The sequence below is a fragment of the Triturus cristatus genome, chromosome 12 (genome assembly GCF_964204655.1).
Source record: "Triturus cristatus chromosome 12, aTriCri1.1, whole genome shotgun sequence".
Classification (NCBI taxonomy): Eukaryota; Metazoa; Chordata; class Amphibia; order Caudata; family Salamandridae; genus Triturus; species Triturus cristatus.
In genome coordinates, this window is record NC_140595.1 from 228,701,712 (window position 1) to 228,717,851 (window position 16,140).

Genomic DNA, 16,140 nt, shown 5'->3' on the forward strand with positions numbered 1-16,140 from the left:
CATGTGGCCATGGTGCCGCCACCTTAGCACTGTGGGCAGCGCTTAAGTCTCAGTTTCTGTGGATCATGAGTTATTTCCTCAGAGAGTTCTCTACTTTGCCTCCTTGTATTGCGGAGTGGGGCTCCTTCCTTTTCCTGGCTGGCATTCCAGTAGGGTGTAGGTGTAGTCCAGGAGGGTGCCTGGTCTTCCTGTCCTGTTTCCCCTGTGCTGAGCATCTTCTCTGGCTTTGCGTGGCAGCTGCCCTTGCGTGGCTTGGGGGATGTGCTTGGGGTAGTCCTGGAGTGCCTGGTGGCCTGTGTCATCACTGGCCTGCTCTTCAAGAGCTGTGGCTAGTGGTGTGCGACTGGGAATTCTAGTGAGGGCATTGGTGTGGCAGTGTGGTCGGGTGTTTGCTGGCCCGGGAGATGTCCGACCTTGCTGGTTTTCTCTGCTTTTTTCATTGTATTTTATGGCTATTCAGCACGCATGTGGTCCCTCTATTTACCTGTTCTACCTGCTGTGCCTCTTCTCTGGCATTGCTTTGTGGCTGCTCATGGGTTGGGGGGCCCCTGGTGTGCCTGGTTGTCGATGGGCTGGTTTTGGCTGTTCCCCATGCATGCCGGGGCTGGCTGGTAGGGCTGTTTGGTTGGCAGGCGGTGCTGTCAGTGGTATGCCTTTACTGGGGTGCGTGCCGTGTGTCGGTTTTTTCGCCCTTCTTTTCAACCGTGTGAAGCTTTGTGACTGGGTCTGTTGTGTATGGTGGGACATGGAGTCCCTGACTTCTGTTGCACGAAACCTCTGGGGCCGGGTTCGGGCCCTGCAGTGATGGCAGGGTCTTACCACATTTCCACCTGCAGCCTGGTCTTTTGGTTTGGGCTTGCTTCGTTTAGGTTCCTGCCTGCCTTCCTACTGACTTTGACTTTGAAAAACTTTATTCGGTAAGGCAATTACATACCATAAAAGCGTTTGCATATCAAATACATTAACAGTTATACACGTATCATTGTAGCAGGATAAGTTAATTTGGCCTAACTAAATGGCAGTAAGTGCAAAAGGAAGCGGTAAAAAGGATTGTTTTGACAGTCATTAAAAATAGTAAAATACAATAAAAATCTTTATGCGATGCAGGACAGGGAAGAAACAAACTAGCAGTTTTAGGGTGCCTAGGGGGGCTAATCCCAGTTCATCGTAGGGTATGTTTGAATAACTTGTAAAGACCATCTGTCAAAAAAAAGGGAGGGGGGGCTAATCACCGTTTAAAGATTTGTTCTGTGTCGCACGCAGAATTTTAAGAACATTGCCATATTGTTTGCCAATGACTCTGTTTCTAGCATTTGGAGGGCCATAAAAGCTGGCCGACATTGAGTTAAGCCCAGAAGTTTCAGAAAGGGGATCAGGTATAACTTTCTAGGCTCTACATAGAATTTACAGAACATAATTACATGCAAAGTTGTTTGGGGAGAAAGGTCGTCACAAGGGCACAGCGTCAATTGGGTACTCCAATCGGTCATCATAGGAAAAGTAATTAAACGATGGAATATGTTCAGTCGTAATCTGGTGAGTAGGAATTTCTCATAGTTACTTAAAATGGAATTCAGGTAAGGCTCTATTTGGTCAGTTGTTTGTATGGAAAAGGACAATTGTACAGAGTTTTTGTTTAGTTCAAGAGCCAAGCGCAGAGCAGTTAGATGGCTTAAGCACATGTCACGCAGTTTTTTTCTGGGGATTGAGGTAATATTTTGGGGGTTTAAAAAAAGGTGCTCAAGTCCTAAATCCGTTAGAAAGTTTTTAACAAAAGCAAGCCAGGTAATTAGTGATCCGTGCTCCAATTTCAAGCAGTCATTGATGAGTTCCTGAGTGAATTTTAGTTCTGGTGTGGACCAGATGCGATGCCATAAAAGAATAGGCTGCATGCGTATCACATCTGTGATATATGGAAGACCCAATTCGCTTTGAATATTAAAAGTTGAAGTAGACGACGGAACTCCCAACAAGAATTTCAAAAAGGAGTTCTCTGTCTTTTGGAGTAAAGTGACACGTGCATTTCCCCAAATCCCAGCCCCGTAGGTCGCCGTGCTGAGGCATTTTGAGTTATATATGTCTAACATTTCCTTAGATGCTCTTTTGCCCAGCCTCCGGGCGAACACTCTCAGGGCCGTTGTTGCTTTTAAGAATTGTGAATTTCTGTTCTCTATTGCACTTTTCCAGGTAGTTTTATTATCTATCACGACTCCTAAGTAGGGATAAGTGGTGGTGTACTCTATGTTGGTGTCGTTTAGATAGATGTTTTTCTTTTTGCGTGAGTGTTTCCCTGATGCCATCACGAAGGTCTTTTTGGCGTTGATGTTTAGGTCCAGGTGTTTCATAAAATTTGTGTATCTAACCAGAGCCCGTTGTAACTCAAGGGGGGTGCGGGCGAGTATGACTGCGTCGTCCGCATATAGGAGGGCGGGGATTGGGCGTTGTTTAATGTGTGGTTGGTCCTGGCTACCTTTTAACAGGGCTACTTCTAGACCATTGGTGTAAATGTTGAAAAGAAAGGGAGCCAGGACACAGCCTTGCCTTACCCCCCGCTCAATTCCAAAAGATGATGTTAACTGTCCCCCGGTGCCATATCTTACTCTAGTAGTGGTATTCGAGTAGATTTCTCTGATGTAATTGACCAGATTGGTATCAATGCCCAGTTGGGTCATTACGGTCCAGAGCTTAGTGTGGTCCACGCAGTCAAAAGCTGCGGACAGGTCGACGTATGCCATGTAAAGACTGCCACCCTTTGCATGGACATACTTTCCTCTCAAAAGGGTAAGGTTGAGGACCTGTTCAATGGTGCCTCTACCTTCCCTGAACCCGAACTGGAGGTCAGATAGGATGTTATTTGTCTCAGCCCAGTTTTGTAGGCGTGTTAGGAGGATTCTGCCTACTACTTTTCCAAAAAAATCCAGTAAGGAAATAGGTCTATAGCACGCAGGACTGTTCCTATTTCCCTTTTTGAATATAGGGACTAGGATCGAGTCTGACCAAGAAGTTGGTAAACCTACATATCCCAGCGCCTCTAGAACATTTAGTAGCAGGGGAGCCCAGAGGTCGATATTTGATTTATATAGGTCCATAGGGACCGCGTCAGGTCCCGGGGCTTTTCCTGACCTACTAGCGTTCAGGGCCAGCTCTACCTCTGCGAGCTCAAAATTCATGTTTAAAGAGTTGGTTCTGGCCGTTGGTGAGGAGTGAGTATGTGTAAGTTGCCCACCCGGGTTTGAAATTTTTTTTGAGAAATGGGTGACCCACTCTTGTTCAGAGATGGTAGTTTCGACTGTACCACTAACTTTCGGTCCAGTCAAAAAGGAAGAGTTTACGATCTCCCAGAAGGTTACCGTGTCTTTGTTCTGGCAGCTATTATGTAATGCAATCCAGTGTTCTTCTTTAAGTTCCCTTTTCCTGGATGTTACTGCCTTATTATATTTTTGCCTGGCTGTTGAAATTTCAAGAATATTTATTGGAAATTTTTTGAGGGCAATCTTGAGGTCTTTATGGGCTCTGGAACATACTGAGTTGAACCACCTGAACTTAGGTTTATCCTGTGATGTTTTTTGCGCCCGAGGGTGGACTGTCAAGGCATTCTTAACCTCTAGTGTTATTTTTCCATAGTTAGCCACAATCTCTGCAGGAGTAGACGTCTCCGTTAAGCAGACTTCGGAGGCTTGGTGGGCCGCATTAATTATAGTTTCTAAAATGGCAATGGGATTAATTTTAGACCATTTCAATGTGTAGCCATTTGAGCGGGGCATGGAGATAAGATCTGCGTGAAGTAATGTTTCAGCATTTTTTTTGGGGGCGGTAGTTTGCATTGTAACGATCAGTGGGAAGTGATCACTGAATGCGCAATCATGAGTGATGACATCAGTGATCATGTTAGGGGAAATATTCCCTACTAGGATGAAATCGATGCAGGAGGATAAACCTCTGCCGTTAAAGGTTGGGACAAAGGGAGTTATGGGGATGGTAAGTTCATTAACGAAGGCCAATTGAAAAAGGATCATGGTCTCGTTCATAACTGACCCCTTATGGGAGTGTGAAAAATGGGGGATGTCGTTTTGTAGATGGTCCAAGTAACCGCAGTTACCATTTAAGGTACTCTTACATAGTGCTAAGTTAAAATCCCCCCCCCCAGATTATTATTGGTTCCTTTCCTTTACTAGAGGTAATTTGTTTTTGTAAAGAAACGCAAATTTCTTTTATTACCTCTGTAAATCTGGTGTCCGAGAGGTTATTGTAGAAATTGACTATTAGAATGGGTGGCATTCTGCTTATGGTGACTCGTATAATCTGATATTATGATTCAGTTTTAAGGGTGAGAGCCTCCAGAGTTGGTATTAAATTTGAGACATATATGGTTAATCCACCCTTTGCTCTACCAGATGTTGAAGGGAGCGCTGGGCTGAAAAAGGTCTTAAAGCCATTTACATGTATAGGGGTTGTTGACCATGTCTCCTGGAGGGCAATGATTTCATATTCGTTTAGAAATTTAATCCATTCTTCGTTTTGGATCTTTGTACGAAGACCTGATATATTCCAGAATGTTATTTTTAAGGGAGAATTTGTTTTCTTAGATATGGGATTTATCCTGACAATGTTTTGCTTGTGTGCAGTAAATTCCATGCTGGTATTAATGTCATCCTCCCTATGAGGTCTAACTGTCGGAGGGAAAATATTTTCAGGAGTACTGATCTGTTCAAGGTTGAGTGCGATTCCTTGTTGGATTATAGGTGCTAGGTGAGTTGAGAGAGGGAGGGTCTTGTTTTTTCCAGGATGTAACTCAAAATGGGTGGTTGATAGAGGTGGAGGAAGGATGGCAGTTGGAGAGGCAAAATTGACCAGTGGTGTTAACTGTCAGTCCACCTCCTCTAGTGTGGTGAGCTGTTCAAATCTATTTTGGGTAAGAATACACCCATTCCCTCTATGAGCACTTATTTGCTCGCTACGGTAGAAATTGTCAAGTGACACCATTTTAATGTGAGTAAATTCATGTGTTATTGTCCTGTTGATTCTGAGTAGAGAGCGAACTAGGCCTGGTGACCTAAAGTTTATAACTATACAATCCCCGGGGCTTTTTTTGTGAAAGTCACCAATCCAGCCCACTCTCCGCACCATCAGGATCTGATTAATATGTCTTGGGTGGAAGTAGGTGTTTTTAGTAAGCCAGTGGGTGGCCTTGTTCCTTAGCGAGACCCATGTTTCGGTAGAGTCTTTTTGTAAGGAAGGGACATTTGTTAGGACCAGGACGTATGGCCGGGCATCTGGTGGTAAATGTAAATGATCTTTATTAGGGATAGTAGGAGCTATGGGATCTGCCCTGTTGTTATGGTTTGGAATTACTTTAGGGCTCACGGATGGGTCTAGTTCAGTATTTGATCTTAAGGCTCCCTTTGTTTCTTGAATCTTCGTTGGTCTAGTTATAGAATGAAGAGTAGGGATATTTGCGTTAGGATTGTTGGAATGATTTGTTAAGAGTGGTAAATTCTGGTTTTGTTGAGCATTTGGTTGACTAGTTACCAGCGATGTATTTGTCAAGTTTGGTCGGGTTGTGCCAGCAAGTACAGTTTTAGTGAGTTGGGCAAATTTGTCTTTAAACACCGAAGAGAGTAGGGAAATCATTTCACCAAGTTTGTCTTCAATGTCGCGGCTGACAGCTAGTTGTAACGTCTTTACACTATTTTCTACCGATAGCTTAATCGTCTCGCCGAGAGTGAATAGTTGGTCGTGGGGAGATTAGATTTATTTCCTCTGTTTGTATGCCTATGTCACAAGTGGCTGGAAATTGTAAAACCTTCCCCCCTTTGGGAAGCTGACCTTTTTTGTGTGTCCCCCTCCCAATACTCGTCTTAGTTTTAGCTTTACCTCGTGTTAGGGGACCCTTTGGTTGTAATGCGCCTACATTCGACCGGAGTCCGATTCGTTCAGATGAGGTTGAAAGGGGGTTAGGCGGAGATTCAGTGATAATCGTCGGAGTAGGTGATTTGGGCAGTGAAGACAGATTTGACACATCAGAAGTTCTATTGGATCTTGTCGAGGGTTCTAAAGAGAGCCTCCTTTCGGTTGATTGTATTTCCTGTATAATTAGGGATTCTGCCCTCAATAGATAAGCGTCTAAAGTACCTGCTGTGCTTTTACGTGTTTCCATTTTGGGAAGGCGAAACTGTTACCAAAAAAGGAAATTAATGAGTGGCCCAATACGATTCACGCTGTGATCAGGATAGAATAAGACTTGACCGTCTGCTATACTTAACAGAACCGTGTGGGGCCTGGTGAGGGGCAGTTGTCTTTGGTCCGATGATGTGACAGTTCGGAGATATCCAATGGCACAGCGAAGAGGGGTGGCCCGGCCTGGCCTCCCTTGGCCTCCGGACGGCCACAGACGGCCCGCCCTCTGCCCGGGCTCAGCCCGGCGCCGCCCGCGAGGCGGAGGGGGCTGTCTTCTTTTAAACGCCTCCAGGCGCGGGAACCAGGCAGTGGGCGGTATCGCTGGGCAGGCTGGGAAGTGTAGTCCGCCCCACTCCGCGGCCGCGCGATGTCAGGAGCGCGGCGGCGGGGGCGACCACAGCTACAGAGCTCCTGAACTGCTCCGAGTTGATGTCAGCAGGATGGCAGGTGGATAATAGCAGCGTGACCTCCTCCGGTGTTGCTTCCAGGTAAAAAGTACTCCCCTGGTTTTCCTCGCATGTGGCATTGTGGCTCTGGCGGGGTTTTGTGCCTCTGGTTCCTGTCTGGTTGGGGGGCTTTGGCTTCTGACTCTGTTTTTTGTGACCTCGCTGTTCCCTTTTTATTAACCCTGGGCATAGTTTGCTACGCTATCGAAGCGCACTTTGCACTACATCGCGATACGCGTAGCTACGCGAACTGCGTAGTGCGGTAGGGAAATGCTGTTTGCAATGATTGCACAGTGCCGGATGCATGTCCGCACTGTGCAGTCATTGCGAATGGCATCATGCACAGTGCAAGCGGTAGTTTTCTGCCGCATGAGTAGATTTGTACTCGAGTGGCAGCTTTCTCAACGCGGACTGGTAGCTTCTCATCACGAGCGGTTGCGAGCATACGCGACCACTCGAAATGAGAAACCTGACCTCCCGCGTTGAGAATCTCGCCGGGAGGTTTATTTTCCACGCTCCCGATCGGCTACTTGATGTTGCTGATCGCGAACGAGGAAAAAGTCTCGCCGGGATGTTGATTTTGCTCGCCAACTTGACGTTTAGGACCGCGAGCGAGCAAAAAATGTCCCATACGCATTTTTGCACTGTGCTACATGCGATTCGCGTAGCGCGTGTTGCGTTCGCTACGCACACTCCTGGAGCGTAGCATAGTTTTCCGCCCAGGGTTATTTTTTACACCCTCATTGGCCTGTTCTTGATAGGTTGTTGGTGTGCTGGCGGCCCATGTCTCTGGGTTTAGGGGCTTCCTGGTTCGGGGGGCTCGCCTCCAGGAGGTTTTTGGCGCAGGCCGTTAGGGGCTTGATGCCTTGGGGTTTGCCTTTCAGGCGTTTAACTGTGTCCGGCAGTTCTGTGCCTGGCGTGGCGAGGGTCCATGCCAGCCTCCCTGCCCTTTCCTTTGGCATCTTTTCTGCACCTGTCTTCCCTGAGGTGGGCTGGGCTGTGGCGTTGGCGTGTCAGTGCGGGCTGCTTGGCTCCCGCCCTGGCTTCCTTGCTGATTTTTGTCTCTTTGGCCTGGTTCTGGCTGGTTCTCGCGGCTTTCTCTCTGCCCTTGGTGGTTGGAGGGTTTCTGGATTGTGGCTGTTTGGCACTGTGCTGCTCTTTCCCGGCCTGTGGGGGCACTGAGTTGGTGACCTCCTATCTCTGCTAGCGGGTCTGTGGCTCAGTTTTCTGGCTCATTGGGTGCCTGTTGGGATGTCGACAGGGCTGGGCTGTGTGCTGCCCTGTTTGTCTCCTTTTCTTGTAATTGTGGCATGTAGATTGTTTTCCTGCCTTTTCTGGCCTGGAGCTCCCGGGCCGTTGGCGCTCTGCATCCCTGGTTGCTCTTGGGCTGTTGCGGGGTGTTGTCCTGTCCCTTCAGCAGCTGGTTTTGGGACTCGCTTGGGATAGTCCCTTTGTGATGTACTTTGACCTATGAGCCAGTTGGTTGGCTGGTTGTTCGATTTGGGGATTTCCTCCCTCTCGGTTTCCTGGATGACAAAGTGTCCAGTGGCCCTTGTCCAGACTGTTGGTTCTGGGATGTCAGTTAGCTTTTTGCTGTTTGTGTTGTTCGGGGTATGACTCTTCTCCAGTGGCGGTTGATGGGTCTTCTCTCTAGCTGTTTTCTTCTGCCTTCGGTTGACCTCCAGGTTTGTGGTGTCCTCTTTGGTGAATGTTGTTTGGGGCGGGGTTTTCCTTGTTGTGACTGTTTTGTCTCTGGGTTGCCCTGGTCTCAATGGCCTTGGTGGTTTGCTTAGACCCCTCTTGGTTCAGCACCTTGTGACCCTTAAGGGTGAGTAGATTGCGCTTTACAAATACAGATTTACTTGTCCATAGGACAGCAATCAGGCAGTGTCCGAAAGGATGGTTTGAACGGTCAGTTTGTGGGCTGTTTTTTGGTCTAGTGGGCTGCTTTTTCCTATTGATTTCCTTGCAAAACTCATATACTGCACGTTTTTACAATTTCAACACGGCCCTGATTTGAAGACATGGGCTTCTTTTTTAGCTATATAATTCACAAATAGAGCCAGTTTTATTTTGGTGTCCGGGCCAATCTCTGTCTCAAACCAAGCCAGTTCAAACTTAAAAAGAGTAGACACCGACAGTGGTTCTCTGGATTAAGGCTTAGAATATTCCAAAAGCAAAGGACACATCGACAAGGAGTTCTAAAGCTATTAAAGTGACAAATGTACTTTTACTAATATGGTTACAATAGCGTGAGCCTCCTGCCTCTTTAAAATAGTTTCAGATTTCATGGTGTTAACATAGTAAATATGACATATTCATATGCCCTAAAATTACTCTGCATAGTGTGGTAAAATGCGCAGATTGCTTGACTAAGATGACTTTTGTAGACAAAGACAAGTGAACAGAATTGTTACAAAGGACCTACTATATGATATTTATCGAAGCCATTCACATTATACCCTTTGTTACATAATATAATATTGTTTTGATTGTATTCCCGGCACTTTAAAGAATTGTAATATCATTTACTATTTGTTGTACAGATGAAAAGTGGGCAGCTGAAATCAAAGTCTATTCGCTGAATCAAATTGTAAAAATCTACGTGGGAAGCCATTGGTATGCAACCTATCTAAAGACTTTGCTGAAGGTATGTCTTTGGATGTTCTTTAGCTGTTGTACAAGATGCACCTTTATATTGTGAGGCCTGGCTCATGGTAGCCTGGTTCTTCAGTCAAAGTAGCTTGGTAGATTCTAAAGCATACCAAATAAATATTAGTTCAAAATTAAGATGCTACAGTGCAGTCTGTTAATCACTATTGTACATAAGACACACAGAATTTAATAAGACGCAAACTAAAATTCTGATAATGGAGTCCTCACCCGTCAGCACTGTCATTAATTGACTCAGGAAATTCAATGGTAGACCCATTATACATCAAATGCTCTGCCTTGCCATTGACCATGATTAAAACAAGCATTTGCAATGCAAAATGGTCTCACATTTGTAAGAGTTAGAGGTATTGGTGATGTAAATGACAATGTCTTTTACCCATGTGTTTTGGATTGGAGTGGAGTGGAAATATGTGGTGTGAAGTGGAATTGTGTGTTAGATTGGAAGTCTTAGTTATGGAATGGTGTGCGGTGGAATTATGTGGTGTGGAGTGGATTTGTGTAGTGGAATAATGTGGCATGGGGTGCAGTGGAAATATGCATATAGTAATGATGTAGTATTGAGTGTACTGGAATTATGTGGAGAGGGACTGTGTGTCATAAAGTGTAATCATGTGAAATGACATTTTGTGTTGTGGAGAGGTATGTTGACTTTTATGGCATGATTTGGAATTCTGTGGTGGGGATTGGATGTACGTGGTGTGTTGCGTAATTGTGTTCAGTTGAAATATGTGGTTTGTTGTCGAATCTTGTGGTGTGGAATGGAAATGTATAGAGTTGAATTGTGTGTCGTGGAAGTGTGTGCTGTTGAGTGAAATTATGCTGATTGGAATTATGTGGCATGGTGTGGATTGTATTTGTGTGGATTGTGTTACCAAGTTTAAAAATGATGAAACATAATTACAAAAAAAGGCTGCCTATCATTGCGCACAAATTTACAAAACCTTAAAATATGCAAAGACTTGTCCGAATATCAAAATGAAACATGCAGAGTCAAACCCAGGTGACATTTGTATTCATGAATTGTACGAGGGGGCTTTAACAATGTGGGATGCTACTTTTGTTGCTAATGGTCCTACGGCTCTGCACATCTCTGCTTCTACATGCATTTTGCAATAGGAATCCCACAAACCACAGAGGATGTGCAGTACTTGCTAAGCTCCCTCCATGCATTGGTAAAGCCAATAGGTCTCGGCAATACGAGATCTATTAGCTTTGTCAATGTTGATGTGTTTCAGCATTGCATGGCTAGATGGTAAGTGTTCCCCAGACAGATGCAGCAACCAATCGCCCACAGATGACGCATTGTCACTCCTTTGTGTAATCACGTTGTGGTAAATAATTTAATTACCGGAACTTAATTTGATGCGGAAACTTATTAAGAATAACTCAGTAAAATGAGAGGCAGAATCCGTGGTATTAGAGGGTCTGAAAGGCTTTATTCCTTACAAAGGAAATAGGATGGGTCGACCCATGGCAATCATATTCCATCACCACGAAGGTTCAGGAAGGATAGGCAATACATTATTGACAGACAATCATATTTATAGAAAAGGCATTTACAGTGAAACAGATGCAGGAGGCGTAACAGCTGATAAAACAGATAATAATATACATGCGTAACTAAAAATTAGGCGTAACTGGGTGTAACTAAAAAACGTCATTATGCATGATGTCAGTAATGGGTGGATCCATAAGAAAATCTTGCAATGTCAGCAGAAATATTTGGCAAGGATGCGCACGCAGCCGCATGACGTGTGATTGACGTGCAACTAGGGGGTGAAGGGGACTTGACATTTAGCTCTACATGTGGAGACAGAAGTCTGAGGGGTCAAGTCAACCTAATCCCGAATCATATCTAACATCCTATGTTTAAAGAACTATGTTATCCAATAGGAAAGGTTTCTCGGGCAGAATCTATTCTATACTGACTGTGGGTGCGTGTACAAGCGTCTAAGTGTCTACATGAGATGCGAGGGCAGAAATCTTCCATAGTAACAGGGCTATGAATTACTTGCACAAGGACAGCAAGGCCGGGCTCTTCGCTCGGTAGCTGGAAGAATGTTTACCTAAACTAGTAGACAGGAATGCATTGGATGGGGAGCGGAGCAGATAATCTCGAAGGTGAAATACAGTTTTTGGCAGGCAACAGGCTGGAGTCAGGCACCGTTAGCCGCGCAGGGAGTAGGACAAAGTTCATGGATACAGATGCGAGCTCAGACTGGAGCTGTCGGAGGTAGAAGGCAGGAAAAGGCTTGATGGCAGAATTCAGGGCCTACTCGCCTGAACTGTAAAATAGAGTAACTGAGCCATACAAAGTCGGTGGCCTTTCATACTTAGGAATGGAATATCCGACCCATTCATGGCGGATCTGAAAGAGGACATGTTGACGGTGGACGCACATGTGTTTGCGTCTTCATAACTGGAACTGGAGGGAACATACATGTACTTGTAGCTTATACATGGAACCGTTGGGGTCTAAGATAGGGGACATAATGGATCACGAAAATTCATATTTCCACATTCCCTCCTTGTCCCCTACTGACCTCAGGAGATATCGATCTTCATTAATCCATCAATCTGTTCATATAACATCATTTGTTCTTCTTTCTTCATCCGGTATTGTGAACGAAAACTTGAATGTGGGATGCACGATGTGGCACACAGACCACAAATCGCTGGCCCACATTGTAGACATAAGCAGCAACTGAATAGTATGAGAAAGCCAATACCTAGGAAGGATAGTATTCTCCATCCCCAGGCTGACAACACGCTCCAAAACCAACCGGACCAAGTCCAGGCGCCTGGATTCTGGTGTATCTGGCTTACAATCTTATGAAGGCGAGTTATAGCTTTATATACAGATGGCGAATTTTCTGGGATGAATATGCAGCAACTTGATCCGATGACCCTACAAGCTCCGCCCCTATCGGCTAGGATGACGTCAAGGACAAGACGATTTTGAAGAACAACAATCCGCATCGCAGACTGCTCCTCTGTTAAGTTGCCTAAGGCGGAAATAGTTTCATTTACTACGGCTTCAAGGGTCCTAGTTAATCTACGTATCAGCTTACTATTAGTGACTGTACCTATATAGGGAAAAAGACCTTTATTGAAATCTGTATATTTTTCCCATGCCGTCTCGGTGTAATCGACAATTGGGAGATCTCTCTGCTGTCTAGTGTGTACTAAATGGATGTTCCTATGATAATCAGGTGGGGCTAGGAAAACAGGTGGCAGAAGGAATGCTATGAAACAGGTGCCATCCCAATCTAGAGGTAAGCGTGTATATGCGGTCTGACCACATATGAAATAGGAATGACGAGAAGCTCTAAATGTAGATTTGCCTTGATCACTGAATTTTATTACAGTGGTGCATTTACTATGGCCCATATGTATGGAGCCATTCTTTTTCACACATAATTCCCCTTTTACTGGGAATACTGACATGGCGGGCAAGATTGGTGTAGTTTCGGATTCAACGTTCAGGATCATGAGATTAAGTGTAAAATTACCTAATCCATATACTTCATTTTCTAGATCAGTTCCTGTTCTTTTGGGAAGTCCCTCCTTGTTAGGGTAGCAGACTTTGAGTAAAACTGAGTTCAGGTTTGAATCTAAGGAATTAATTAAACTAAACCATGCTTCACAGGAGCCATTGTGTGTGAATGGATATGGAAAGAGAGGCAAAACTCCCCTATAGTTCTGATAGGGAGGGAGTCGGCCACATATCCAACAATTGGTAGCATTGTTGGTCTGATGGGAATGATGTAACATACTAATGAAAGTGTTATTACGCAGCGCAAATCTATAGGACAATTCATGCGGAGGTAATTCGCTAAAAGAATGTTCTGCAGTTACATTGTGATTATGTTTAAGAATAGGGTAATACATGTGTAATAGTATGCTGACAATAATGATCAGAAAACTTAGAAAAAACAAAATCAGTAACGTTACTGTGCAATGACTACGCAGTGATTTACAATACGCATGCTTCTTCAACTGTATTAGACTTTTTCTTTCTCTATTCAGGTCTAGAGGATACATGTCAGGAACAAATTCAACCGCTTCACCTTGGAGAGGACTTAAACAATCAAATTGTCTGACTTTCTAGACCGTAGTTTTAATTTGTAGAGTTCTGTTTCAGTCTTTTCTACCAAAGGGAGTTTTGAATCAGTCTGTGAGGGAATGCAGGGCTGACTTTGTACATCGGATGGTAGTCCATAAAATTTCTTGATATGACTTGAATGTAACCAGCCCTTGCGGCCTTCGATCTTCACGGCTGTCCTTGTGGTAAGCAATACTAGTTGCGGCGACTTCCACCTAGGATCCAGCTGAGTCTTCCGGTCAAAGTTCCTCACCAGCACGAGGTCCCCGGGAACTACGTCATGGGGTTTCACCTCAGTGTTGTCGGGAAAGGCTGCAGCTACCTGTGAACGACAAGATTGTAGTGCAGACATCAAGGAAGCCAGGTAGTCTGTCAGCATATTACAGTCAATATCAGTGATTTTGCGAGGTATAGGCGTCCCCCACATATTTGGTGGTCTACCGAAGATCACCTCGTACGGGGATAGCCCTGTTCGAGAATGTGCTACCATTCTCATGTAAAAGAGTGCAACTGGTAAAGCTACTACCCAATCAACACCTTTTTCTCTACATATTTTGGACAATCTGATTTTCAGAGTTTGATTATGTCGTTCCACGAGACCTGCTGCCTCGGGGTGTCGGACACAATGAAACTTCCATTGATATCCTAGCAAAAGTGAAACGTGTTTCATTAATTCGGATGAGAACGGCTGGCCGTTATCTGAGTAGACAACACGTGGTAAACCATATCGTGGGAAGAATTCTCGGACTAACTGTTTGGCAGTAGTCGGGGCAGTGTAATCTGAGACGGGATACGCCTCTGTCCAACGGGAAAGAGCGCATACTACTACGAGAACATATTTGAATCCTCGACAACGTTCCATCTGGATATAATCCATCTGGAGGACTTCAAAAGGGTGATCAGGAGGCTGAAATCCACCCTGCTCTACGGGAATGCTTTTACCTGGATTAAACTGACAACATATCATACAGGTACGGACTTTTTGTTTAGCTGCTGCTCGTAAATGTTTGTTGAACCAAATGTGTTGAATACTGTCTAGCATAGCTTTTTCTCCTAGGTGCGCTGGACTATGTACGGTATTTATAACGACTTGAACCATGGAATCAGGAAGAAACCATATAGATTTTTCCTTCGTCATCCATCCTTGATCTGTTTGGATCCCTCCTAATTCAGTCCATTTCTTTATTTCATCTGGTGTAGCATGTGTCTGTATGTCAATTACGTCAAGAGCGGGATCCTTAACTATCATGCAATGTGTTGGTGTCGGGACTATTGTCTTTGTCATGTCAGTTATGTGAGTTTGAGCAGTCTGTTTAGCTGTTCTGTCAGCTAAATCATTGCCTTGAGAAATGACATCAGTAACTTTCGTATGAGCTTTGCATTTCATAATCGATATTGCAGTGGGTAGATGTATTGCATCTAATAAGGCGTGAATGAGGGGACCGTGCTGAATGTGGGCACCGTGAGAAGTTAAATAACCTCTCTCTCGCCACAGCACGCCGAAGTCATGAACGACTCCGAATGCATAACGTGAATCTGTGTATATGTTGACTTTCTTATTGGTGGCTTGAATACAGGCTTGTGTCAGAGCGATGAGCTCTGCTGCTTGAGCTGACAAAATGTTAATACAAGTTGTTTCAATGACTTCAGTGTCTGTTGTGACTGCGTACGCGGCCACTAACTCTCCTGTACTTGTTCTCATGCATGAACCATCTACATACAACGTCAGGTCTGGATCTGACAATGGGACATCTGTCAGGTCTTGTCTAGGTTTCGTCGTGATAGTAATAACTTCACTACAATCATGTGCTAGCGGGTCTGTTCCGTTTACTGGCAAAAGTGTGGCAGGATTCAATGTATTACAATGTCTGATCTCTATATGTGGCTGAAACAATGTCAATTCATAACCGGTAAGTCTTGCTATAGTCAAGTGTTGTGTTTGCGTTCGGTTCAGAAGAACCTCTACTGCATGTGGTACTTGTACTGTCAATTGATGTCCTAATACTATAGAATCGCTTTGTCTGATTGCTAAGGCTGTCGCTGCCACTGATTTTAGGCACGCAGGAAGAGCTTGAGCTACGGGATCTAATGTGCTAGAAAAGTAAGCACACGGTTTGTGCGATCCTGCTTGTTCCTGTGTGAGTACTGACAAGGCAGTACCTTCGCGTTCCGTAACAAAGAGTGTAAACTGTTTACTGTAACATGGTGTTGCTAAGACAGGTGCTTGACATAAAGCTTTCTTTAAGCTTTCAAAGGCATGTGTATGTTCTGGAGTCCAAGGGAGGACAGTCGATGTGGCTGCCTCCTGTGTTGTCAACTGAATGAGTGGTTTTGCTAGAAATGCATATTGAGGGATCCACTGCCTACAGTATGAAGTGAGGCCTATAAAAGCCCGCACCTCCTTCTGTGTCTTGGGTATTGTCATGTTAGTAATTAACTGGATGCGGTCGGGTGTAAGCTGCCTTCCCTCCTTGGACAGCGAGTGCCCAAGGTAAACAACTCGCTGGACACAGAATTGCAGCTTAGAAGGGGACACCTTGTGCCCTTTTTCGGCCAGAAATTGTAAAACCGTCAGTGACGCTGTTTCACATTCAGGTTCGCTTCGAGCGGTAATCAGCAGATCATCGACATATTGAAGCAGTGCAGTGTTGACTGGCATGTGTATACTGTCAAGTTCTCGTTTCAGTGCTTGGCTATAGATGCTGGGGCTCTCTGTAAATCCTTGAGGTGCGCGTG

At 44.9% G+C, this 16,140-nt stretch overlaps 1 protein-coding gene across 1 annotated transcript in view; it reads left to right on the top strand.

The window, feature by feature from the left end:
• Window positions 1-16,140, top strand: part of KCTD19 (potassium channel tetramerization domain containing 19) — a 1,216,368-nt gene that overhangs the window by 605,377 nt on the left and 594,851 nt on the right. The window contains exon 8 of the mRNA XM_085637050.1: window positions 9,170-9,273. Coding sequence (XP_085493176.1) covers window positions 9,170-9,273 — 104 coding nt within the window. The remainder of the gene's footprint in view (window positions 1-9,169; window positions 9,274-16,140) is intronic.